We start from the raw sequence: 22264 nt of genomic DNA, 5'->3' as shown, positions 1-22264 counted from the left end.
ATGTAGATCGTCTTTACCACGGTCTGAATCGCATAACAATCACGAAGTGTTTCATTGGACCGCTTGTTTCGTTTGCGCTTTCTATCATAACTCGTTTTGCTGGCAAACTTTTACCATGCCAGCAACCGCGCCACTAAACCATCCCGTGACGTGAAGGCCACCTCTTTTCCCATTTATGCTGCACACCCTTTACAACAAAAGAATCATCTTCCTTCTTTAATTTTTTCCAGATTTTCAGTTTTCTCTCTCAATGGGTCTTGATTATCTGCCGAACTTTTGTCTGTTGAGCTCTTTGCGATTGTCACTTAATTACCCAAAGCCAAAAGCTTTTTCTAGCGATACGCGGAAAAATTCCTTCTCAGCTGTTGGGCTCTGTCAGTATCTTCTCAATTGCTTTTTTCCACTGACGGCTTTCAGGTCTGTGTTCTGTATCACTCTCGCATTATCTAGAGGAAGATCGTGAATATCTGTATCCAAAAGGCGCTTGCCCGACGAATATGTCAAAAGAACCTCTCTCAATGCCGCGAGCTTTCCAAGAATGGATTCGACTCTATTGTTTCGTCCATACCGACTTCTTGATGTCTCTTCGGCCTTCTTTGCCTACTGGCTTTGAAATAGGATTTGGAAAAGTTCAAAAGCTTGATTTATGTGAACGTTTGCTGCGGAATGGCAAATGTGGAAATTGGCTTTGTCTCTGACTGAGTATTTACCATCGGCTCCTTTCATCTACGAAACAAGACTAGCATTGATTTGTAAAGATCATTTTCTAACTGTATGCACCGAAACTTGCAAATGCGATTAAGCTCAAAGCCCAACCATCGCCAAGAAATCATCGTAAGCTCTGGCACCTTCTTGTACTTCCCTCAAAATCTGGATTTGAGCAGCCGCTGTTACACCGAGTTGCCCGCGCAGACCTTGGCCGATCATAACATCGACACCACCCCATATTGCCTGAAGGTCTTGAAATTGAGTTTGAATTCGAGCTCGTTTCAGCTCCCCAACAATGCCGCTAGGCTCATTTGTCTTTACGAATGATACTACAACTAGCCCCGCCGACGTGAGCTTTGGCATCAAATTAAGCACCTTTATTCCAGCCTCTTCAAGCCTCCCTGCAAGGAGAACAGTCGAAATATCATCTGCTGCTCTTCGTTGTGCCAAGAGGACCGCAACTGCATCCTCATGGGAACGTGGACTTTTTATCGGCGGTACGTAGTTGAGGTCAGGTGCGTATATTTTTATTGCTTCCTCACTCCCTACAAACGATCGCACTGAATAATCAATGGGAACTTTATAAACGCCAATGCAGGATGGGGCAAGATCACCTGGTAGACAAGCGCCGTCTGCTTCGTTCCCCGGTTGAGTGTAAACTTGAAGAAGGCCTCCGCAACATAAAAACAGCCTTCTCCTACTGATGTTTGAGCCGGAAAGACCCAGGGTCGTAGTTGACAAAACGAAGAAATAAATGAGCAGATATTTCATTTATTTTCTCTTTTATAATCCGACAACTTATTATTGGTTATCCAGTCTGCTGGTTTGATGCCTCTGAAGCTGTCTCGGTTGCGTGGCATTGGAGCGGATTGGAGAAACGATCACATCCAGGAGTGCAGCCAGTTCGATCCCATCCGGGTGCTTTCGTTTCCTATTACTGTTAGTTTTCTGTTTTTTCAAGTAATTCCAGTGTTTCTCTTGCCGAGAAACACAAATCCTCTCCATGTTGCTTATCATGTCAATACACTATTGACAGATCATTTGAAGATTTCGCTTCTAGGAACAAGATAGTAGATCAATTTTCTTTTACATTAGAAGTTGTTTCTCAAAGTTTCGTTGATAGAGCTGTATATCCCATTGCCAATAACTCTACCCCAGAAATCGTAGCCAAGTTCATTTGGGTGAATTGTATCTGCAGAGAAAGCATCCTCCCGTGGATAGTTTGTTGCAAACATGGTAAGTCGTCTCTTTGGCACTTGCGCTGAGCACTTCGAAGATTCGCCATAAAAATGCTTCATACTTTGTTGAATAAAATCACAGTCTGTTGATGAAATTTTACGGAGGGCCAGGATAGTCGCCTCTCGCTGATTTTCTGCCCAAATGCTACCTTCATGTTGAACGTATTGATCAATTTGTTGCACAGGCGGCGAAGCAATGAAAAGCACTTCAGCTGGTCGCTTGGTAGCCAATCGGTGCTTGTGGGAGTCCATAAGATCGAGGACTGGGACTGTCAACCATCGGAGAGGAATATCTCGGAGAGCTGGAAGAGCTCTAGCAGGCATTCCGGGTAGTACTACGATAGGGAAACACACATTTACTCTTTCTTCAAATGGCAAAATTGGGGCATGATCATAGAACAAATCTGAGTCCGAGCGTTTAACTTGAACTGAATCTATGGAACCCATGGAAGTCTCCGAAGAGCTTCGCATTGACGAAGCTACTGATCCCAACGACACTCGAACCGTCTCCGTGGCATTTGACATTGTTTTCCTCAGCCCTTGGAACTCATTTCGCACTTTAAGATTCAGCGCTTCAATTAGTCGTTGCAGCTCGTTGTCGAAGTTCCCACCTCGTCTTCGAGCTTGTTGGCGAAGCTCAATATCCTCCCCCAGAAGAAGAAACGGGAAAAATGCAGATTTAATGTCGTTTGGGCCAGTCAAAACGACTGTAATGTCATAGGGTTCAAGAAATTCAGGGTCAAATTGATTGCGATGGTGCTCAAGCAACTGCTTCCACGGTGTAACATTAGCAGTATCTTCTGAATTAATCATACCTGAGACAACGATGTCGTCGCTCTTGATGGTGCCCGACATAGGAGAGCTGTCGTTGACGTGATCTTCAAAGGTTCGATATTTTACACCGCATTCTAGTTCTCGAACCAACCAGCCAACAGAAGCTCCCGGCTCGCCGTGACATGTCCAAAAAACAGCTCGCCCGCCAAGCTTTTTTGAGATTGTTTTAGCGATTACCTCTGGCATTATTTGAGTGCAGGATTGCGATTGCCCAACGCCAACAGCAAGAGAGTCTCCAATTACTAAAAGACGAAGCACATCTTGGTTGCTGGCCTTCCGTAGGATTTTTAGCGACTCTTCGGGTGCAATTTGTAGGCTATCCTCAGGATGAACGACAACTATACCGTGGCTTGGGATCCGTGGGATTGGGGCTTCACCAAAGTTGCGTCGATAGTTCAAAATTCCAAGAATCCCTTGGAAAACAGCAACAACCACTATTGCTATGGCACTTCTAACAAGTAGGGCAAGCGTTGGGAACGAACTTGGCCCCTCCAAACCCAACAATTGAAAACCATTAAAGCCAGTGTCAAGCGTTGCCCCGCTTTCTCCGATGGATAGGGGTAAGGCGCCCAGTCGACTTGGCATGGCCTCCGGATTTTGAAGACGCAAAAGAGAACCATGAGGTTTCTGTCCTTGAAGAAAGGTGAAAGAAATTGTATTGCAGCAGCAGGTAAGAAAGATCACCACTGGTAAGAATGACACCATGTTAAATTGGACGAGTGCTGTCTTCAACAGTGTCTACTTGTAAAGAAACAGATTCATACCGGCTATATGTGAATGAAGATGGAAAGAGACGTGAAACGTTGTTTCGCGCTCGGTTCCGTGGATTTACATTAGCGCCTATCATGAGGTGCGCAAAATGAGGGCTTCAAAGTCAAACACTTCGGAGCTACTATACTAGCTAGAGAGAGAAATACGAAAATAGCCGTTGACTCTTTATAATGTGAGAACGGGCTTAGTTCTGACGAAGACACTCCGTTTATGCAAAATGAAAATATACATATGTTTACTGTCGTAGATGTAAAACGTAGTTGGTTGTACCTCGTTCATGGATCAGGAACACCACATCGCATGTTAGCTGGGACCGCAACGTCAATCTTCTTTGGATAAGCCAAGTTCAAGTTGCTCATGATCTCAATGAATTCTTTCTTAGTTTTCCCTTTACCCAAACGGGGATTGCTGTCAAGTTCTTTCTCAATTGTACTACTCGTTCGACCTTTGTAATCGTGGGCAGGGTAAACTATTGTTGTCGGGGGCAAGCTGAACAGTTGGGACTGTACCGAATCGAAAAGGGTAGATGCTGATCCACCTTGAAAGTCCGTTCGACCACAACCTCCAATGAGCAATGTATCTCCAGTCAAAACAAATGATTCATCGTCCGCAACATAAGACGTGCATCCCTTTGTATGGCCGGGAGTAGAACGCACACTGAGGAAACGACTTCCAAAAAAAATTCGATCTCCAGCGACGACGTGCAAGTCTGCTTTGGCTCCAGAGGACTCAGCAATCACACTCTTTAGCCCAGATATCTTTTGCTTCAGCAAATGTGTTCCAGTAATGTGATCCGCATGCGCATGCGTGTTCACTTCGAAGAAGAGATGCATACAATGAGAAGCGCCAATTCCATTGCTGCTTTCGATTAAACAGCAGTTACAAACTTACCACCATAAACAAGGCTTAGGTTGAGTTTTGTGGCTTCGTCGATGTCACGATCGACTTGAGTGTCCACCGGATCCACAAGAATAGCGTCCTTTGTGTCTTTGTCCCAGAGAAGATACGTGTACGTCGAAGATTCGGCATCAAAAAGCTGCATGACGCCCATCGTTTCGTCCTTCTTCACAATTCTTCCGCCCATCATAACCGCAAAAACTGACGAGGAACTGCTGGCAGAAAGGGAGTGAGACAAGTTGATGAAAAAAAAACTTAAAAGTACGGATGGCAATTTCTCGGGCAACTTCATTGAGACACGAGCCGGTGAGAAACGATGATAAAGAGCGGAGTTCGTTCTTAACAATACATGTACGACTTCAATCGTTGTTCCAGGAAGTAGAGCTCCCGGTCAATGATGATGTAAGTGAACTTACGTGGAGATATGTACGCGACGGAAATATCAGAATCGATTCGTAAATTTGGATGAGTTACTGTCAAGCGAAAAGGCCTCTCCTTTGTTGTGTCGTCTTTTCTGTTCGAAGAAATAGCGCCAGAGTCAAGAACGAACTACGCCGGTGAAATCAAAGTGTAATTTCTCCGAATCGACGTAGCGGCGGAAGTACGTTGGGAAGCAATATCACAGCCAGTGCCAAGTCATGATCCTCCTCCAATCTTAAATGTATACTTCGCAGTGACTGTGACTGTTTTCTATGCGGAGAACGAAGGACTGACAACTGAAAATTCGATAGATATTTTTGCCGATTGCTAGAGTAGTAGTAGGTTCGAAATTCCTGAAAGAATCTGCGCGTCGAAACCTCCTTCGCAAATCCTCTCAAGGCGGTTCGCGATCCCCACTCCACCTCTTGGCCGCGTAGCAACTCACAGTCAATTAAAAATTGTAGCTCTCGCTTTTATAATGCTGCAAGTCAGAACACAACCTCTACAGAAACTCTCAGGTTGCGCGTTGTTCGCACTTACCATTTTCTCCTCACAGACATCATCTTTAACATTATATCGAGCACCATCGAAATTTTCTTCATTCTCTCTCCTGACTACCAGACTGTACTCAGTTTCCGCCATGCCCTCACTGTCAGACAACGTTTTGACGGTTGCCCAGTTTCCTTGCTTGAGCGATAACTATGGTGGGTGAATGCAGGATAGGAGGTTTTAAAAAGTTCTTCTCACCGTGATTTTAAAGGGCCCTTATCTAAAGTTGTTTTCCTTACCGTTCTAGGCTTTCTAATCCACTGCGAGAGCACCGGTCAAACAGCCGCAATTGATACGCCCGAGGCTAGTGCCTACAAGAATGAGCTCAAGAGACGGGGTTGGAAACTTACCCACATCTTCAATACTCATCAGTACGTATCTCATGGTGGCCACTGGGCTGTTACTAACATGTAAGATCTGTTCCCGAGTTTCTGACCGAGGTTTTCGTTCGTAGTCATCTTGATCATACGGGGGGTAATCTAGAATTGAAATCAGATGGCGTGCTAGTCTATGGACCCTCGTCAGAGAAAATTCCAGGAATGGATGTTGGTTTAAAGGGAGGAGATGAGATTGAATTTGGAGGTACAAAGGCGCATATAATTGATGTTGGCGGTCACACACTTGGCCACCTCTCCTATCATTTTCCGAAAGAGAATATAGCCTTTGTAGGCGACAGTCTTTTTGCGCTAGGATGCGGTAAAATGTTCGAAGGGTCACCTAGTCAGTTCTGGGAGAGCTTGAAGCGCTTACGAGAGCTTCCCGACGACACTACAATTTACTGGTTAGTCACTTGCAGTCGACTCTGCATAAACATCCACAGCCAAAGACTTACATGCATCTATCTGTCCCTTCCATACAGTGCACATGAGTATACATCCTCGAATGCCAAGTTTGCTTTAGCTATCGAACCAGGGAACTCTGCACTCGTGTCTCGGGCAGAGGAGATCAAAGCTACTAGAGAGAGAGGTGAACCAACAGTCCCCAGTAACCTTGGGGTAGAAAAACAAACAAATCCTTTCTTGCGCTGCGATATGAGTGCGGAAATACGGCAGAATATAGGCGTCAAAATCAGTGATTCCGATGCTGATGTTTTCGGAAGAATTCGCAAGGCGAAGGACAAATTTCGAGGATAAGTTATGATCCTAATTGCATGATATGTTCATCTCTGTTTGCCTCATTCTTTTGTCTTGCACAAGTAAAAGGAGAAACAATGGCTCTATAAAGGCGTGTTTCCCATTTGCAGCTGTTGTACAAATTTTTATCGTGCCGATGTCGTCCGTCTAGCAACATGAGAGAGAGTTTGGAGAATATTCACATTAGAGAGAAGACAAACAAATTGACAAGAGAGCGTAGCGTGCTGACGGAGAAGACTAACTTTAAAATCTTGCTTTCACGATAGCCTTCAAAAAGTTGAAGCTTGTTTTTTATATTTTGAATAACAAGTTTAAGCATGCCGATACGAAATATTGTTTACCGTGCTCTTACAGTTAGACAGCATGGCAACTACAAATGGTTCGAGCCCGAAATCGGCAGTTATCGTGTCGGGTCAACACCTCTACCACAAATGGTGTGAGTGACCCGAATGGAGAAAGTCAATGAAGGGGAGCAAGTATTTGTTGAGTACTTGGAAAAGTGCTCAAAGGCAACAAAAGACTGGAAACGTGGTAGATGCAAGACCTGCAATGCGTCTTGTACAATTTACTGTCCAAACTGTTGCAGCATATCGATCCCAAAAGAAGATTGGCCCGATGTAGTACGGGAGGGAAAATTCCACCTGCCCTTCGCCGTTGATTTTATTTTAGACGACCGGCGAGCATCTTCGACTGGCATTCAAGCGGCCTCTGTTTTGCAGGCAGGAACGGCCCGAAGTCCTCCCCCTTGTCGAATTTTTGAGCGGAGCAAAGATTCAAATTTTCATCTTTCAGATCTAATCAAGGAAGAAGGAGTATTCCTTCTCTTTCCTGGGACCCAGTCAGTCCCTCTGTCTTCTGTCTTGGAGTCGTCTAGTATTAAAAGACTGGTTGTTTTGGATTGCAAATGGACCCGGTCGAGTGTTCGTCTGCATCCAAAGATCGCGTGCCTACCTAAGGTGCACTTGAATAATGCACCCAAAAGAAGCTTTTATTGGCGTTGGCACAGTGCTGGAGAGGGAAATTTATGTACCGTCGAAGCTTTATTTTTTGCGTCATGGCAAGCTTCGGAACAGCTAGGCTGGCCACTCGAGAAGAGGAAGGACTTGTCTAATATAGCTTGGCTTTTTGGAATCCAGCGGGAAATTATTCGTCGAGAGTACGAAAAAGATCAAGGAAGGCTCTTGCCTAAGCATTTACCTTTTTCAGAAGATGGAAAATTGCATCGAAGAATTTTGAGAAAAAGGTCACCATCTCTGGGAATGTGAAAATGATAGAAGTTGGCGAAACACAGCATAACTTTACTCAGAGGCTGCCTGTTTGAAGAGATTAATAAGGGTATCAGTTCTCTCCATCAGGTCAACAGCCTGAAGCGAGAGTTTCTTCTTTCGTTGCCTTATATTACATTTAATCTCAGCCGGGACCTGATCAACCTTGAAAGCTAACTTATCAAGAGTATCGCTTAAAAAAGCAAGCTTTTTTCTTAAATCTGTCTGCGGTATATTTGATTGCCATAAGCGAACGACCAATGCCTTATCTCCACTATCAACGCTGTCCAGACGCGCGCGTTCCAAAGCTTCTTCAAGTGAAGCAATTGCGTGAATCTCCTGCTCAAAAGATGCTTCAATGTCGCGCAATATGTTCAAATGGATTCGAAGATTCGGGAAGGGATCACCTTCCCAAATTATGTTGAGTATTCCCTTCCATCCGTACTCTGCAAGAGCTTTGTACGCCATTGATCCAGAGGTTACAAGCACCAGCGCGGAAGTGGCAATTGCAAGAGTTCTGACTGGAGCGTTTATTTGTAAAAAAGACATGGCTTTTCTATTCCTTTTTCACCGGGGCATGGAGTAACGGATCGGAATTACAGTATATTTCTATTAGATTGATGAAAACTGGGTTGCTTCCCTACAAATGCCAGCTTCTTAATGTAGAGGGCAGGTGTCTACGATCGGGATCTGACCGTGAATCCGTCGTAGATCACAACTCAAGATACACTTTTGTCGCATGCTAACGGTGACTCTGACTGTGAATATGAAATGGAGAAACTTACCGTGCTACCGACGACAACAGACGATTTGTGGACTGGCAATACTCGCAAATTGTTTCATGTTATTGCCCGTGTGTTATTTCTAGCTTCGGTAACGTACTTTGCAACAACGGTAAGCCCAACCTATACATAACAACAGCCATTACATCGGCTCAATCAGGTTTTGCAGGTTACAAGTAAACCACGATAGTAAGGCACTGACTGTGAGTTAAGAGATTCTGCCCTCGAAGATTGTTTGGGGCAACTCACAGAGCCACGAAGTCACTGAAGAGGTCGGAAGTCTTACAGCGATGCGAGTTCCTGTCAGCGCGCATCTTTTTCTAGCTTTAACTACCTGGCTTGCCACGTTTGATACCGGATTGAGCTTCGCGTTGTCGACGTCGAGCGAGCGTATTCGTCTTGTCTACTCAGCACCCTGGAATTGCCGTAGTCTGAAAGGTTTTTCATGGGCTACTCTACTGATGTTCGACGAAAATGAAGAACTTGTCGACGAAGATGAACTCACCGACGAAGAACTCGCCGCCACGGTTGGAGAATGGGATGAAAAAATTGCTAGATTTAACACTATTCATGTTACTGGAAGAGTCGGAAGTAATCCAGAACCGCGTTACTTCGATGACGGAAAAGTCGTCGTGAATATCAGCTTAGCTTGCAAGAGAAAATATCACACAGCGGAACGAAAGCATTTAAATCTCCGGTCTGGAGAAGAGGAAACTGACTGGTATGGGCTTGAAATCTGGGGCCAGACAGCTGAATTTGTGAGCAAGTTCGTTGACAAGGGTGCTCGCGTCGGGGTCGTTGGGTCCTTGCAGATTGATGAATGGAACGATAAGTCAACTGGTGAACTTCGAAGTCGACCGAAGGTAGTTGTTCGAGACTTCGATATTTTGGAAACCAAGGCTGAAGCTGATCTCCGGCGCTCGAACAAGCGAGGCCCGGCATTCTCGAAGGATGATGGGGAGGACGAATGGCCCTCGTCTGCCGGAACTGGAGGGTTTTTCGACTCGTAAAGAGGTTCGGGAAAAATAACTTACAGCAAAAAGGATCTGACGTAAAGGAGGACTATACCACCGTAACAAAATTGAACTGTTCTCAAAAATGCCTGTAAATAAAACGGCTCCTTTTCGATTGTCGAAATCTACCACACAATCGACTGTCAAAAGAGTCTTTTCAATGATTTTTTCGGCGTATGCACTAACAGTCCAGTGAGTATTCGTGGTCTGGCTGTACTTGTTTGTTGAAGTGGGCTACTTGCTATTATTTCGGGAAGCGCAATCATTGTCTGCAATTCCGGATTTAGGCACTTAGGGCCAGCAACAACATTTGACTGAACCTGAGTCGGCCCTTACGTCCCATTCGGCGATTCAAGATGTTAGCACTAAAGCATGAACTTTGTTACTCTCATAAGTCGAAACAACATTGCTTTTTTTTCGCATGTGACTTCACAATAACTACTTACCAATGTGGGATAACAACAGAACCCGGATATATATTTAGAACACCCGGACTTTCACTCGCATGCTGCCCTCGTCTTGAAACGATACTGGACCTACCTGCAAAATCTAATGTAAAATACTACGGACAAAGTAGAAACTCGTCACAAAATGGACAAAAGCGTCGCGTCCCATCCCGGAAAAGCTGCGTTCGCACATGCCGAGACTTTTTTGCAATTACCGTCGATATAGAAAGAAGTGCGGTTTTCAGTCTCGTCATCAGTTGTTCCTGTTGCATTTTCTAAGCCAGTCAAAACGACTTTGTCTGCAAGAAATTGCGGGGTGACTCTTGTCGCCCCAATTCTCACGTCGTCTAATATTGCTCCGCAAAGATCTCCTGGGTGTTCTTTCTTCTCGCAGCGAAGTGGAAATCAAGTCCATACAGGGGAGCGGGAACGAACCAGTTGGCGAGGGTTAAAAGAAAGCACAGTGTATCAGAAACAAGCGTGGTGTGCTCGAGCTGGAGCGCAAGAGAAAATTCGCCAAAAACAGGAAGCTAAAAATCGGAGAAGACAGGAGATACAGTGCAGCTTCCTCGAGCTCCAGGTAGAAATGCCTTCCTCTGATGAAAAAGTCGTTGATGGTATGAGACACGGAGGTCACACTAGTGGCTATTCACGTAAATCCACTCGAAACGAACATCATCGAAGTCAACAGTCTTATCAACAAGGACAAACCCGCCTCAACGGCGATCGATTGAGTTCAAGCGGATCGACTGGTGTCAATCATGGACAAGAGAATGAAGGTGCGGGTGTTACGGGGAACAGAATACAACCAACCCCGCTTTTTCAAAGGATCGTGACGGAGGAAGTTCAAGAATTAAAAGCCTACGCAAGAATGATTGAAAATCAGAGTCGCCGCTTGGTTGATTTAGAGCGCACTCACAAGGATCTTGAGCACCGGCTAGAAATAGAGTCTCGGGGTCGGCGACAACTAGAAGTCACTCTGGAAGCCAGAGAAGGAGACTGGTCACGCAAATATGAAAAACTGATTAAAGAGCGGGATCAGTGGAAGGCTGAAAAGGAAAAAGAAGAAAAGAAAAACAAAGCACTACTGAAACACGTCAGTCGAAAGGATCAAGACATTCATCGCATGCTTCAAAGAAAAGTATGTATGTTGTTAGCGGGTGCCATGATTTTAGAATCGATTCTCACCCGAAATATTGCCTCCTCATCAGTACGAACATGAGAATGTGATGACAAGATCTGTGCGGACCTTGAGGCAACCTCCTATCGAGAGGGCAGATCGTGTTGCTCCTAATTCGGGAGCAACAACTCGATCTCCAGAAGTAAGAGGAAGTCTACAGAGTCCTCAGGATTACCTTGAATTGTTTGGCATGAAAGAGCAGGCGAGAGTCCGAAATGTGAAGAGTCTTTTGCTCGACTTTTTTTGTGTTTGATTTTGTGCAAGAGTCGGCGGCTATGTGACGGAGGCGACGCTCGGCTAGGATACCGGTCGCATTGTGTGGCAGAAGGGCGGACCCCTCGAGAACGTTTTTTCTTCTGATAACATACCTCCATCTGTACCTAGGATCCATGGTGTTGTCGTTGTTGTTGGTTTGATTTGGTTGAAAGTGTCGAGTGTAGAATGTGTTTATAAGGGGTCTGGCTGCACATACCAGAATGCAAAGGTAGCGGTGATAAATAATACCATGAAATTTTGCTGGCAATGAAAAAATATTGTGTGATACCCATGATAGTAATATGAGGACAGTGGGCATGCCTACTTTTTAGTACAAATAATAACCATAAAATGTAACATTTCGCAACCAATACACTATACGCTATATACTATATCATCAGACGGTCTGGTCAGACCACGAGTGTGATGCTGATTGTTGTTGCTGGCTTTGATGCTGTGCGGACAAATCTGCATGTCCTTGAATGTTCATGGAAGTGTCCCCGACCTCCGGTAAACTTTGCATTTGCTGCGGCTGATAGTACCCATATTGGTTCCCTTGCATGTCTTGATGCATCTGCGAAAAATCTGTAATTTGCGGAATTTGCGCGGCCATCATTAGATGGTCATTCGGCATCCCCGGGGCCATATTCATTGCATGCGTATCCATCTGACCGGGCATTGAGCGGTTTGAAGCGCTGGTTACACGAGGTACAATGTCGATAAGAAAGTCGTAAACTTCGCTCTCGCCCACAGCAGCATGAATATCCTGTCTTTGCAGGGTCCTTCTGCGATTTCTTTCAGTGTGTTGCCATGCACGTGCTGACAACTCCTTTACAAGCAGCTCGCAAGCCTTACTCATCAGCAAAGGAGCCTCGCCAGAGATCATGAACTTGACAGCTGCCTTTTCCGATTCTCCGATCTCTTGGCCCTGTTCTCTCATCTTGTCTTTTTCCATTTCTTGCAGAATTAGCTCTTCACTCTTCATAATTTTTTTGATGCGAGCCAGCGGGAGAGTCTGGATCTTCCAATTTTCAGCCTCTGCAAGGGTAAGAATATGACAAGAAAGTGAGAAGCAGGGGTTCTGGTTTTGAAAAAGAAGGGACAAGCCCATCGTCAGGAGAAAAAGGTGTGCCACCATTTTATCAGGCAGCAAATGAGTCATCATTCCCCAAACTCGGAAGTCGGTAGGTTATTGGCATCAGCGATCACTTGTACGATCTCGATTCTTAACCATGCAAGGCAACGAGATGACTTTCATCGACTAGAACTCACGAGGGTTGATTGCGTTGATCTCTTGGTAAGACGCATTCCACATCATGTCGAGACTCTGGTCAGTGTCGACCTGAGGTGCAACATCTTCGTCTTTCATTTCGGTGCTCATGATATAGGATCTGCTATCAAACTTCTTTTTTGGTTGTGCCTCGTTACTTTATCTGGGTAGCTGCCGTATCGTTGCTTGCCCGCAGCGCTTACTGTTAGGTTTACGCAATAAAATGCTGTGCTTGCGGCTTCAAACCGTAGTAGTACTTGCTTTTATGCCAACGGAATCTGTCCGTACAACCTCCTCCAATAGTGAGAGCGCCGACGACGTCAAGTCTACGCCATTTCGCGGGTTGGTGGATAATGATTGGAAGAAAGTTGTCGCTGATGGAACGTCACATAGTAGTATATTTTTATATAGGGAATTCCTATATCAAAGGTCGGGCCTGGGTGGTTTCCTGTATAATTAGAGCATTTTCAGTCTTTTTTTTTCTTCCAACAAAATGGAAAACAACCATCTATGGCAACAAAGCTTGCTGAAGCTCTACTACATTAAAGACCTCCGCGGTTCCTATTGCTACCGCCACCATTGGTATCGATCGCGCCCGCTTCAATTGCGCGCAAAAGGATAGGCTTCGATAATTTGACGAATTTTTAGCATGGTGGTATGGCAAAACGCTAAAACTGGTTCAAAGCTGTTCTCATTTAGGCTGGTACAAACAGCAGGCCCCACGAGGGTCAGTACAAGTAATTTGCTGTGGAACTCACCAATAAATACCTTTTTAGAATGACTCGTGATTTTCAAACTGTATGTTACTGTGATATGGGAAGGGCAAATTAGGGACACCAATGCTGAGCAATAGGAGAAAGCGGAAGTCTTGTCTGAAAAGGAGATATGTGACCTCTAGAGCACATTCTTTGTAACGGTCTGGTTTTGATTGTCATCTGCGAGACAATGTGCAAAGAATTGATGGGGGCGGATTTTTTAGAATAATGAGAATTAATCAGGCATGTTGGACATCCGCTTGCGAATGCCTTCAATGTCGTATGGGTCTTCCCCATAAAATTCAAAGCAGCTCCTGCAAACAACGTATCCACGCTTGCAACATGAGGTACATAAAGCACTCCGACCTCCCATGGCCAAGTAGGTTCCAACGCCGTCGCAGTTGGGACAGGGTATACGACGAGTGTTGTTGCAAACTTTGCATCCGGGGAGGCTTGTTACTTCTGCTAGGTCATTTTCTTGGAGCACATTATTTAGACCATTCCATATGCCACGTGCCAGGTTCCCAACGGCTGGGCCTCCCAAGAAATAAACGGGGAGAATCCAGAGTGGGAAGAAACCCGTTTCGCCAATATCAGTGTATTGATAGCCACTTTCCAGCATGAGGTCTGCGCGTGACAGAGACAATAATCCCACTTCAATCATTGGACCTCCAAAAGCGGTAACAGCACTAACAAGAAATCCCACAAATGTTTGATCCAGCAGTATAAAACCAGATGCAGCCACAATCGACATGGTATTGAGAATGACAACCCGGTCAACTCCAGAGTGATACATTGCACCGGACAGCCAATACTGTAAGGTAAATAGCGATATACCGAGCAAGATTTGGGGCGGACTCGGCCGTGGATTGTTTGGGGATGACGAGGAAAGTATGACGTCACCAAGAATATATAGCCATCCGATGAGAAAGCCTGCAAGTCCAAAAAGCGCTGGAACCCACCAGGTCGTAGTCAACGCAGGATGATCGACGCTTCCCCAAAGAATACTTGTAATGGGTTTGTCATACTCAAGGACTCCAAATGCGGAGTGGTAGGCGTCCAGAAAAGGACCGAGTATGACACCAGCCAATGACATAAACAGCGAAAAGAGAGCTGTTCGAGTACTTGAAGTCGAGACGGTTCGTGTAATTTTGGAAAGAGAGCTGTGATCAGAGTTCTTCATGTTGAGCATCAAACTGGATTTTTTAGAATGGCGAGACTCATCATGCAAGTCTCCAGCTCTACTAGTAGGGTAAAGTACCGGGAGGGCTTGCCGATGACAACGAATGGGAATCCGTAATTCAAAGAATCCAAATGCGTTTCCATACTTCGATGCAATGATCAGGAAAGGTACTACCGTGATTTTCATTCGCTTCATGTCTTGCCAAATGAAATTCGCTGGCAAGCGGATGGCTTCATCGGTCAGTGCGTAGTAACAAACAGTAAATTCAAAATCTGTGATTGTTTACTTTAGTGTCATGTTTCATGCTGCCGTGCCGTCAGTCTTGCTCAATCGTGAATGAATTTACTTCGACGATACTACATCACAATCGAAAGACTCTGATCGACAGTGAGGACGAAAAGTGACACAGAAACCTTGACGCAATCACTCATAACTTGAAATGGCAACCATTATTTTTCCTCGTCGAATCGCAACATGAGTCCGACCACTCAACATTTGTTGCGGCTGTGGCGATCCCTTCCGATGTCCCAGCTCAAGCAGGGGGCGACGCTTTCTATTCGATCAAGTTTGACCCAACCGACGCATTTGTTAGTAGAGGCAGAATGGAGGGACGATGGCCGAGCAGACTTGAAGCAAGTATTCTCTAAATGCAGCCCCAATCCGGAAGCTACTATGACAACGTTACGCGAACAAGATCAGATGACTTCCATTGGCAGGTCGGAATCTCATATTGTGCTTAAGCTTGATGAAGCGGTTTTGGATGAAAGCGAGGCTAGCAATGTCGCCGGTGAGCAGTCAAAGAACTCGCTTCTTCCACACGCACGTCCCAAACCAGCGCATAGAGCGATGCTGGATGATGGCACTATCGTTTCTGAGCTGAAGGAAGCGAAATCAGAGGAGAACTTGAGACGAATCGACTACCACGACGGAATAGCTCATCTCACGGCTGATGGTCAGGTCGAGGAGGCGGGAACCTTTCTCACTGTAAAGATTCCTGAAAAGACAAACCTGATTTGCGAATTGCCGAATGGTGGCTCGATTACCATTGCGGGTAAAGTTGAAGGCGATGTCAAATTGTACACAGCAGATGGGGATATTATCGTGAAGAAGCTGCGCGGTCACGAAATAGACGTGGAGACCGACGGTTCAGGGAGCATCATCTACGCTGCGGATGTTCTTGAGGCACAAAAACTCACGCTGCGTACATCTGGTAGGATACGAGCCAAGCAAATTCATGGCAATCAGATTGACATTAGGATCAATTCGTCAGCCAAGAGACAGGAAGAATCGGTTACCAAGTTGTGGGAATCCGACGACGAAGGATCGCTAGTCGACATTAGCTCGCTGTACGTGTCGGGTAATGGTGGAGCGAATGTATCTGTTGTCGGCCCACGGCGACCACAGCGACGAGCCATTCGTATCAAATCACATCATGGACCTATTCGAACCGAAACGAGCAACCTTTCCGTACCGATAGAAGATAACCCAATGAATGGACAAATCTATCCCTTAGTCGAACTAGGAGGGGTCAACGGCAATTGCGAAGTGTCAATTGAGGATACGCTCCATGAAAAGAAAGAAAATAAAAATTGGAACACGTGCATGGTGCACGTGGACAGCTTATCGCCGGACTCCGTAAGTCTCATTACAGTGGACTCCGGTGGCGTTGCCGTGACGCTGGACCGCAAAGCTGAAGCCGATCTACGCCTCTTGTCTTGTTCGAGTGCCGAATGCTTAATTGAGACCGGCGCAATGCTTGCCGAAGAGGAAGATCCCAATTTGCTGTTACAGATAGTGCAAAACTTGCCGAAAGGCCCCGCATTGACAACGGCTGGGCAACAACGTATTTCGGTGGAGACAAGCGCGTTCACCGCTAGACCAGTCGGTTTCGCTACCGCGCACGTAGAGTACGTCGATGGTTGGACCGAAAACAAAAGTACCGAGCCAGATAGTAGATTTGAGCGCAAAAGCAATGGCGCTACCGGCTCGGTTGGAAAGATTCGTATGGATGGCGCGGCTGAGCAAGCACTACACGGATTTTCCTCAAGTAAAGCGGAAACTGGCCAACCAATTTATCAGCGCCCTCTGATTGCTGTTGCCGGTACTGGGATTGTCAAAGTGGAAACTGTTTCGTGGCTGGGTGCCATTGCTCGAAGGTATGGCTTGGATGAGGATCACCGTGAAGCGGGGCGTACAGCTTCACGCCGTGGACGATCACTGGCTCCCCAGGAATAAGAGATCTATTTTTCCAAATCGGTGCAGTTTGTTTTTAATTAAAAACCTAAAATAGTTGACACTCTAAAGCGATACTGGACTACAACATTCGTACTCCTAGGAAATACCTTAGAATTCATCGTACATGCCATCCATATCCATGTCCATCATATCTCCCATATCGCCCATATCCATGTCGCCCATATCCATGTCATCCTGCGGGGTTAGAGATCAAAACAACAACGGGAATCAGATCGTGCATGAAAATTGGTGTTTTATCAGTAAGAAAGAGTCTCGCCACTTACCATATCGGGCATCTCCGGCTGTCGTTCAGCTTGAATCTTGTCGTACATTTCCTTCTCTCCATCCTTCTTCTTAAAGAAGGTTTCTTGCGCAAATGCGTGTGCTTCTTCTAAGCTATCGGTCACAATGATATCGTCGAACAGAGTTCCAGTTTTGACTTGCCAGAGCTCGAATCCTACGTGTGTGCATGTGTCCTTGCAGACCATGAACATTTCGTCGTCGTCCTTGTAGTCCGGGTTGGGAACCATGGGATGAACCCAAGGTCCCTTGTAGTCCGGGTTCTCGATCATCTTTGGCTTCCACGGTCCCTTGTATTCCGGATTATCAATCATGGGTGCTTCCCACTCGCCATCATCCTCGTCGTCCCAGTCGTCCGGTTTGACTGCGTCCGGGTCGGGGAGTTCTTGGGGGATGTCGTCGTAGCCCTCCGGCTTTTTGTCTTCGGGGTCGGCGATCTTGGCCTTATCCACCCAGTCTTCCGGTTTTTGGGCGTCGGGATCCTTAATTTCTTTGGGCTCCAGGAAATCGAATTCGTCCGCCAGATTTCCACTCCGAACCGACTTGTTGTCCACAAAGACTTCAAAGGTGTTGTCGGGACGGACCACCAGAGTATACAGGTGGGTAACGCTATCGGATTCACACATGACTTGCTTGTTGATCAGCAAGTTTTCGTCCTTTTGGTTGGAGTGCAGAATAACGTGAGTTTTCTTGTTGGAGCTTCCGCAAATATCCGGTCCGAACATGACGGCGTAGGGTGATTCACCCCCAAAGGCCGCTGGCTGGAAGGACTTTCCGCCCGGCAAGAGCTTAATGTAGGCCCCACCGCAGTCCAAATCCTGTTCGTGTTTGACGCTGTATTGAATGACCAAGTCCTTGTCTTTGGAAGAGGTGTACGGTTTATCGAGAGGTGCCGAAATGCCGAAAAAGCGAGCGTCCACCGACGTCTGAATACCCTTGTCGGCTTCGTCGCTGTACCATTCACCGGCGGTGTGCTTCCAGGTACCCATATCGCTTTCCGGCTTCCAGTCCTTGGATTCCGTCCAACGGGATGTCCATGCCTGACAATGTCACAGCAGCAGAAGGAGTACGAGTGTCAGAGACGGAACGGGTGTGGTCTAGAGTAGGGATTCGTTGGAAATAACGACCGTTGGGAACGTCGATACGGATGACCGGATCTTGTCCCGACCCCTAAGGCATGGTCATCGATCGCGTACCCCCAAAGACTTACCTCGTCGTTGAACTGTTCCTTCAGATAAACTTCGGCAGTGACGGGAACGGCAACTGCAGCCGCCAGAACGGTCAGCAAGGTAAACTTCATGGTGGCGATTACAAATGTGTTTGGCGGTCACTTGCGTGTTATGTTACACTTCGTTCAAAACAGTAGTGTGTGTGACTGTCGGAAAAGATTGGTAGGAACCAGGCCCCGGAGCGAAACGCTCGGTGCGGTCGGAATCTGACCGGGACGAACTGCGGAGGAAAGAGCAATGCCGCATTTGCGGCACCAAGCGCGACCGGTTGACCGCGTCTGCCGGATCTTTGCGAACGTCGGCTACGACAAAATCATGTCCGAGGGTTCGTAGAAGTAACGTCTCACCCAAGCCACGTCACTATATACACGTGGAAGTACGAAACACCCAACCGTACGGGATTCGGTCCACGTCTGGCTTTGCTACCACCGTTTACCGTCTCACCACACTTACTAAAACTAGTCGTCCACTCGGTCGCTCAGTCCGCCTTGAGGGTTTTCCCGACCTGCGACACCCCCATCGCTTTTGCGCTACCCGACGGACACCCCCGCCCCGTTTCATCCCCACCCGCCATCCACCGTTGCCATCTTGTCGCACGCGGTAAGTTTCGTGGTAACCGTGGGATCCCACGGCCCAGAGCAATTCGGATATTAACTTGCAACTCTTGCATTGAATCAATGCAAGGAATGTGAAACAGCAATCTCTTGTTGAGTGGCGCTCTCCGATTGCTTGTGATTCTGGGACGCGCCGCGTTGCCGCTTGGTGCAAAATCAGTTTTCCAGCACTTTAGTACCATTCCTAGTCTTTCCTCTGACCTTTTCTTCCTCTTAATCCGTATTCACAGATCTAAGGTATCTATCACAAATTAAGAAGAATCCAACATGGGTGAGAAAGGACAACGTGGACGCGCTCTGGCTTCCGGTATCAAGCATAGGGTTTCCGCCGGTTTGCCAGTGGCTGCCGTTGTTAACTGCGCCGACAACTCGGGTGCCAAGAACTTGCGAATCATTGCGGTTTGCAACATTGGAGGCCGATTGAATCGTTACCCCAAGGCCTCCAGTGGCGATATGGTCATGTGCGCCGTCAAAAAAGGAAAGCCGGAATTGCGTAAAAAGGTCATGCCCGCTGTTATTGTCCGACAACGCAAGGCCTTTCGCCGGAAGGAAGGAGTCTTTATTCATTTCGAAGATAGTGCCGGAGTTATTGTCAATAACAAGGGTGAAATGAAAGGGTCGGCCGTGTCTGGCCCGGTCGCCAAAGAATGTGCGGAACTCTGGCCCCGTATTGCCGCCAACGCTGGTTCCATCTTGTAAAGAATGAATCCTTAACCTAGAAGATGACCCAGTTACACATACTTTGTGACGGAAATGCTATGGTTGGTGATTGCAAAGCGTGCTACACCTAAAATGACGAGCAACCTCGCCAATTCCACTTTGTTTTCAAATCTAGATTCGCAAGACTGTACGGTGGTTTTGCTTCTGCAAGCAATGAAACAATAGTGATGTTGCTAGCAAGTAGTGAAGGATTGGCGTTCTTGTCCTCGCGTCTAGTTAGACTTTCGGCAACTGCCCGTGATCGCTTGTTTATAGTTAGAGCCTTTCATCGTCCGGCATTTTTACAGAAGAATACCTATGAACCGAAGGACAGCTTGCAACGCCCCAATTACGGCACGGCGACTCCCCTCAAGCAAAGCTCCGGTGGCTCCTAGCTCTTCCAACTCTACCGCTGCTTTGCCCAAGCCACCTTGGGAAGTTTCGTCGAGTGAAAATTTCGCCGCTGCCGCACTAATACTAGCCACGACGGCATCAACCGCTCCCCCCGTTGAAGTTTCGCCGACAACATCTGCTGGTAATGAATCTATCAAGGAAGCCTCCCCGCCTAGATTTGATGCCGTAAATCCAACTATTGAAATCAACGCTAGGCCGAGCAAGATGCGTTTTTCAACGGAGGGGGATCGGGTGTTGGCTTCGGGATCGAGACATGCTTCCATGGTGCTGACGTGATCCAGCTCATCTGCCTTAATGGCTTGGAACACCTCGTACAAGCTCAGCATGGACTCACCAGGCCGCCGCAGCTATGAAAGCACAAGACGAAGCTCAGTTAGCCCTAGTACGCAAGTATAATCCTGGCAGGCGATTGTCATGAAAGTCGGACCTTACCGGTTGACCCTGGGACATGGCGGTAGTTTGGAATTCCGCGTAGAATGGATCGGAGGAACCAAATGCGTAGTATTCGATAGCGGGAAGTGGCGGTGGCAGCTTTTTGAGAGCTTCCTCGTTTTCGTCCAAGAATTGTCCGTAGGTGCTCACGGCATGGGTTTCGAGCAGCTCCGAAAAGCGATATGAAAGTGATGGTGATATACCCCATAAAAGGCATAGTGCGACGTAATATACGATTGCTGAATGCTGAGCCAAAAACCGTACCCACCAAGCTTGGTCGCCCCCCAAACTTTCCATTATAAGCAGGTGGTGAAATTCGTTGAGTTCTTCCGCAAAATGTATCCTCTTCATGCCCGCTGATCGTCTCCAGAAACCTAGAGTTTCGTACAAGTGTAACATTGTGATGTACGAAAAATAAGGCATGCGCGCAACTGTTTCCAATAAAAAGAAACGCGATGGAATGTACTTGCCATCAAATACCTCATCAAGCATATAGCAGAGCCCAAAGTACGGTATCTTGATCACGAATGGGGCCTCAATTGGCCCATTCTGCATTTCTCTGTCCCAAATTCCGGTGGCGTTGAGCGTCAAGGCGTCTAGCTGAGCGTGCAATTCTTTCTGCGAGTCCGTTAGAGCGAAGTCGGTCTCGTCCGCGTACTCACCTTTCATGGCGTTGAGATTACGCATAAACTGCTGCGTCCCCAGTTTCCACAAATTCGAGGGTGGTCCGTAGCCTTCAAATGCAGGCGATCCGCCATTGAGGTCGGAAAAACTTGCGCCTTCACTCCGACTTTGAAATCCGTAATCGACTCCGGCTAGAATGGAGGCAGCCGCTTTGTTTGTGCTCGATATATTGGTAGGGCTGTGACTACTAACCTCGACTTGCCGGATTTGCTGCAAAAGACGATCGGTTTCTGCCAGTTCTTCCATTTGCCTCTCTCGCAAATTTTCAAGAGATCGTGTGGCTGCTTCAGTACGAGCGCTGCGACTGCTCTCGGTCTTTGAGAAGAGCTGAGATTGGTGTTGGGTACGGCGCGATGAAATAGTTCCGAAAGATACCCTGCGAAAAGAGAATGCCGAGATAGTGGCTATTTGAAAGAACAGCTGACAAGCTACCATCATATCAAGCAACTTCATTCCGACTATCTATTTCGTATCTGACTGTAAACGACACTGTTGCTTCGAGAACAGAAAGCGATGTTGTAGCAGCTGAAGCTTTTTCAGATCTGATAAGGTCTCGGTCTGGTTTTTTATGGGAGGAAACATGACTGTGAGTCGTGGCCAACACTCCTCTTGCTAGAAACATTGATACGCAGACCAGTCTATCGTGTTTGCATCAAATCGTCGCGAAAGAGGTCTAAAGCCGTGAACATCATTGGACAGACGATGACTTTTTCAGACATCGTTCGCGCTGACAATGACACTCATTTATGAAAAAAATGTGTTTTACATTAGAAATGTCGTAGAGTGGACTTATTGCCTTGTCTCCCGGAGGTTCGCGATTGGAAAGGAGTTCAACAGTGAGAGAAAGGTGATCTCTTTTTCGGCCCTCAACCCTACCATATATTTTGCCTGACATAGAGATAGTACCATATACGATTCTGCGAGTCACTTCGATTGGTGTTTTCAATTGTAAGTCATC

General features: G+C 46.6%; 12 protein-coding genes across 12 annotated transcripts; 5 read left to right on the top strand and 7 right to left on the bottom strand.

Annotated features, from left to right (window-relative positions):
• Window positions 1-1698: 1698 nt before the first annotated feature.
• Window positions 1699-3632, bottom strand: PHATRDRAFT_50268 (predicted protein). Its single transcript, XM_002185100.1, has one exon. The coding sequence runs from the start codon at window positions 3483-3485 to the stop codon at window positions 1800-1802; it is 1686 nt and encodes a 561-aa protein (XP_002185136.1). The 5' UTR covers window positions 3486-3632; the 3' UTR covers window positions 1699-1799.
• A 194-nt stretch (window positions 3633-3826) lies between these two features.
• Window positions 3827-4593, bottom strand: GLO_1 (glyoxalase; the record flags this gene model as incomplete). Its single annotated transcript, XM_002185099.1, has 2 exons — window positions 3827-4365; window positions 4443-4593. The coding sequence occupies 2 exons, from the start codon at window positions 4591-4593 to the stop codon at window positions 3827-3829; spliced, it is 690 nt and encodes a 229-aa protein (XP_002185135.1).
• A 915-nt stretch (window positions 4594-5508) lies between these two features.
• Window positions 5509-6550, top strand: GLO_2 (glyoxalase; the record flags this gene model as incomplete). Its single annotated transcript, XM_002185180.1, has 4 exons — window positions 5509-5572; window positions 5665-5788; window positions 5872-6198; window positions 6277-6550. 4 exons carry the CDS (start codon window positions 5509-5511, stop codon window positions 6548-6550), a joined length of 789 nt encoding a protein of 262 aa, XP_002185216.1.
• A 1114-nt stretch (window positions 6551-7664) lies between these two features.
• PHATRDRAFT_50265 (predicted protein) lies at window positions 7665-8491 on the bottom strand. The gene has a single exon (XM_002185098.1). It carries the CDS (start codon window positions 8362-8364, stop codon window positions 7849-7851), a length of 516 nt encoding a protein of 171 aa, XP_002185134.1. The 5' UTR covers window positions 8365-8491; the 3' UTR covers window positions 7665-7848.
• A 666-nt stretch (window positions 8492-9157) lies between these two features.
• On the top strand, window positions 9158-9502 carry PHATRDRAFT_16725 (predicted protein; the record flags this gene model as incomplete). The annotated part of the gene is made up of 1 exon (XM_002185179.1): window positions 9158-9502. A coding segment is annotated over one exon (345 nt), but the record flags the coding sequence as incomplete, so codon positions are not given.
• Window positions 9503-10208: 706 nt separating this feature from the next.
• On the top strand, window positions 10209-11767 carry PHATRDRAFT_50263 (predicted protein). The gene is made up of 2 exons (XM_002185178.1): window positions 10209-11197; window positions 11232-11767. The coding sequence occupies exons 1-2, from the start codon at window positions 10643-10645 to the stop codon at window positions 11487-11489; spliced, it is 813 nt and encodes a 270-aa protein (XP_002185214.1). The 5' UTR covers window positions 10209-10642; the 3' UTR covers window positions 11490-11767.
• Window positions 11768-12194: 427 nt separating this feature from the next.
• PHATRDRAFT_7801 (predicted protein) lies at window positions 12195-12521 on the bottom strand (the record flags this gene model as incomplete). The annotated part of the gene is made up of 2 exons (XM_002185097.1): window positions 12195-12403; window positions 12470-12521. Coding segments are annotated over 2 exons (261 nt in total), but the record flags the coding sequence as incomplete, so codon positions are not given.
• Window positions 12522-13751: 1230 nt separating this feature from the next.
• Window positions 13752-14894, bottom strand: PHATRDRAFT_41174 (predicted protein; the record flags this gene model as incomplete). Its single annotated transcript, XM_002185096.1, has 1 exon — window positions 13752-14894. One exon carries the CDS (start codon window positions 14892-14894, stop codon window positions 13752-13754), a length of 1143 nt encoding a protein of 380 aa, XP_002185132.1.
• A 279-nt stretch (window positions 14895-15173) lies between these two features.
• On the top strand, window positions 15174-16934 carry PHATRDRAFT_41173 (predicted protein; the record flags this gene model as incomplete). Its single annotated transcript, XM_002185177.1, has 1 exon — window positions 15174-16934. One exon carries the CDS (start codon window positions 15174-15176, stop codon window positions 16932-16934), a length of 1761 nt encoding a protein of 586 aa, XP_002185213.1.
• A 257-nt stretch (window positions 16935-17191) lies between these two features.
• Window positions 17192-18534, bottom strand: PHATRDRAFT_41172 (calreticulin; the record flags this gene model as incomplete). Its single annotated transcript, XM_002185095.1, has 2 exons — window positions 17192-18274; window positions 18445-18534. The coding sequence occupies 2 exons, from the start codon at window positions 18532-18534 to the stop codon at window positions 17192-17194; spliced, it is 1173 nt and encodes a 390-aa protein (XP_002185131.1).
• Window positions 18535-19316: 782 nt separating this feature from the next.
• Window positions 19317-19776, top strand: rpl14 (predicted protein; the record flags this gene model as incomplete). Its single annotated transcript, XM_002185176.1, has 1 exon — window positions 19317-19776. Exon 1 carries the CDS (start codon window positions 19345-19347, stop codon window positions 19774-19776), a length of 432 nt encoding a protein of 143 aa, XP_002185212.1. The 5' UTR covers window positions 19317-19344.
• Window positions 19777-20078: 302 nt separating this feature from the next.
• On the bottom strand, window positions 20079-21759 carry PHATRDRAFT_41170 (predicted protein; the record flags this gene model as incomplete). The annotated part of the gene is made up of 2 exons (XM_002185094.1): window positions 20079-20537; window positions 20623-21759. The coding sequence occupies 2 exons, from the start codon at window positions 21757-21759 to the stop codon at window positions 20079-20081; spliced, it is 1596 nt and encodes a 531-aa protein (XP_002185130.1).
• Between the last annotated feature and the right edge of the window lie 505 nt (window positions 21760-22264).

This window comes from Phaeodactylum tricornutum, chromosome 28 (genome assembly GCF_000150955.2).
Source record: "Phaeodactylum tricornutum CCAP 1055/1 chromosome 28, whole genome shotgun sequence".
Lineage (NCBI taxonomy): Eukaryota > Bacillariophyta > Bacillariophyceae > Surirellales > Neidiaceae > Phaeodactylum > Phaeodactylum tricornutum.
The sequence above is the reverse complement of the archived record's forward strand: the minus strand, read 5'-3'. Positions and strand labels throughout refer to the sequence as shown.

Bases quoted from the DNA above. Each gene is read 5' to 3' on its own strand.
- PHATRDRAFT_50268 (XM_002185100.1), bottom strand. From the start codon at position 3,485: ATGGTGTCATTCTTACCAGTGGTGATCTTTCTTACCTGCTGCTGCAAT.
- PHATRDRAFT_50265 (XM_002185098.1), bottom strand. From the start codon at position 8,364: ATGTCTTTTTTACAAATAAACGCTCCAGTCAGAACTCTTGCAATTGCC.
- PHATRDRAFT_50263 (XM_002185178.1), top strand. From the start codon at position 10,643: ATGCCTTCCTCTGATGAAAAAGTCGTTGATGGTATGAGACACGGAGGT. The intron at 11,198-11,231 runs GTATGTATGTTG...CCATGATTTTAG, and splicing joins ATCGCATGCTTCAAAGAAAA to AATCGATTCTCACCCGAAAT.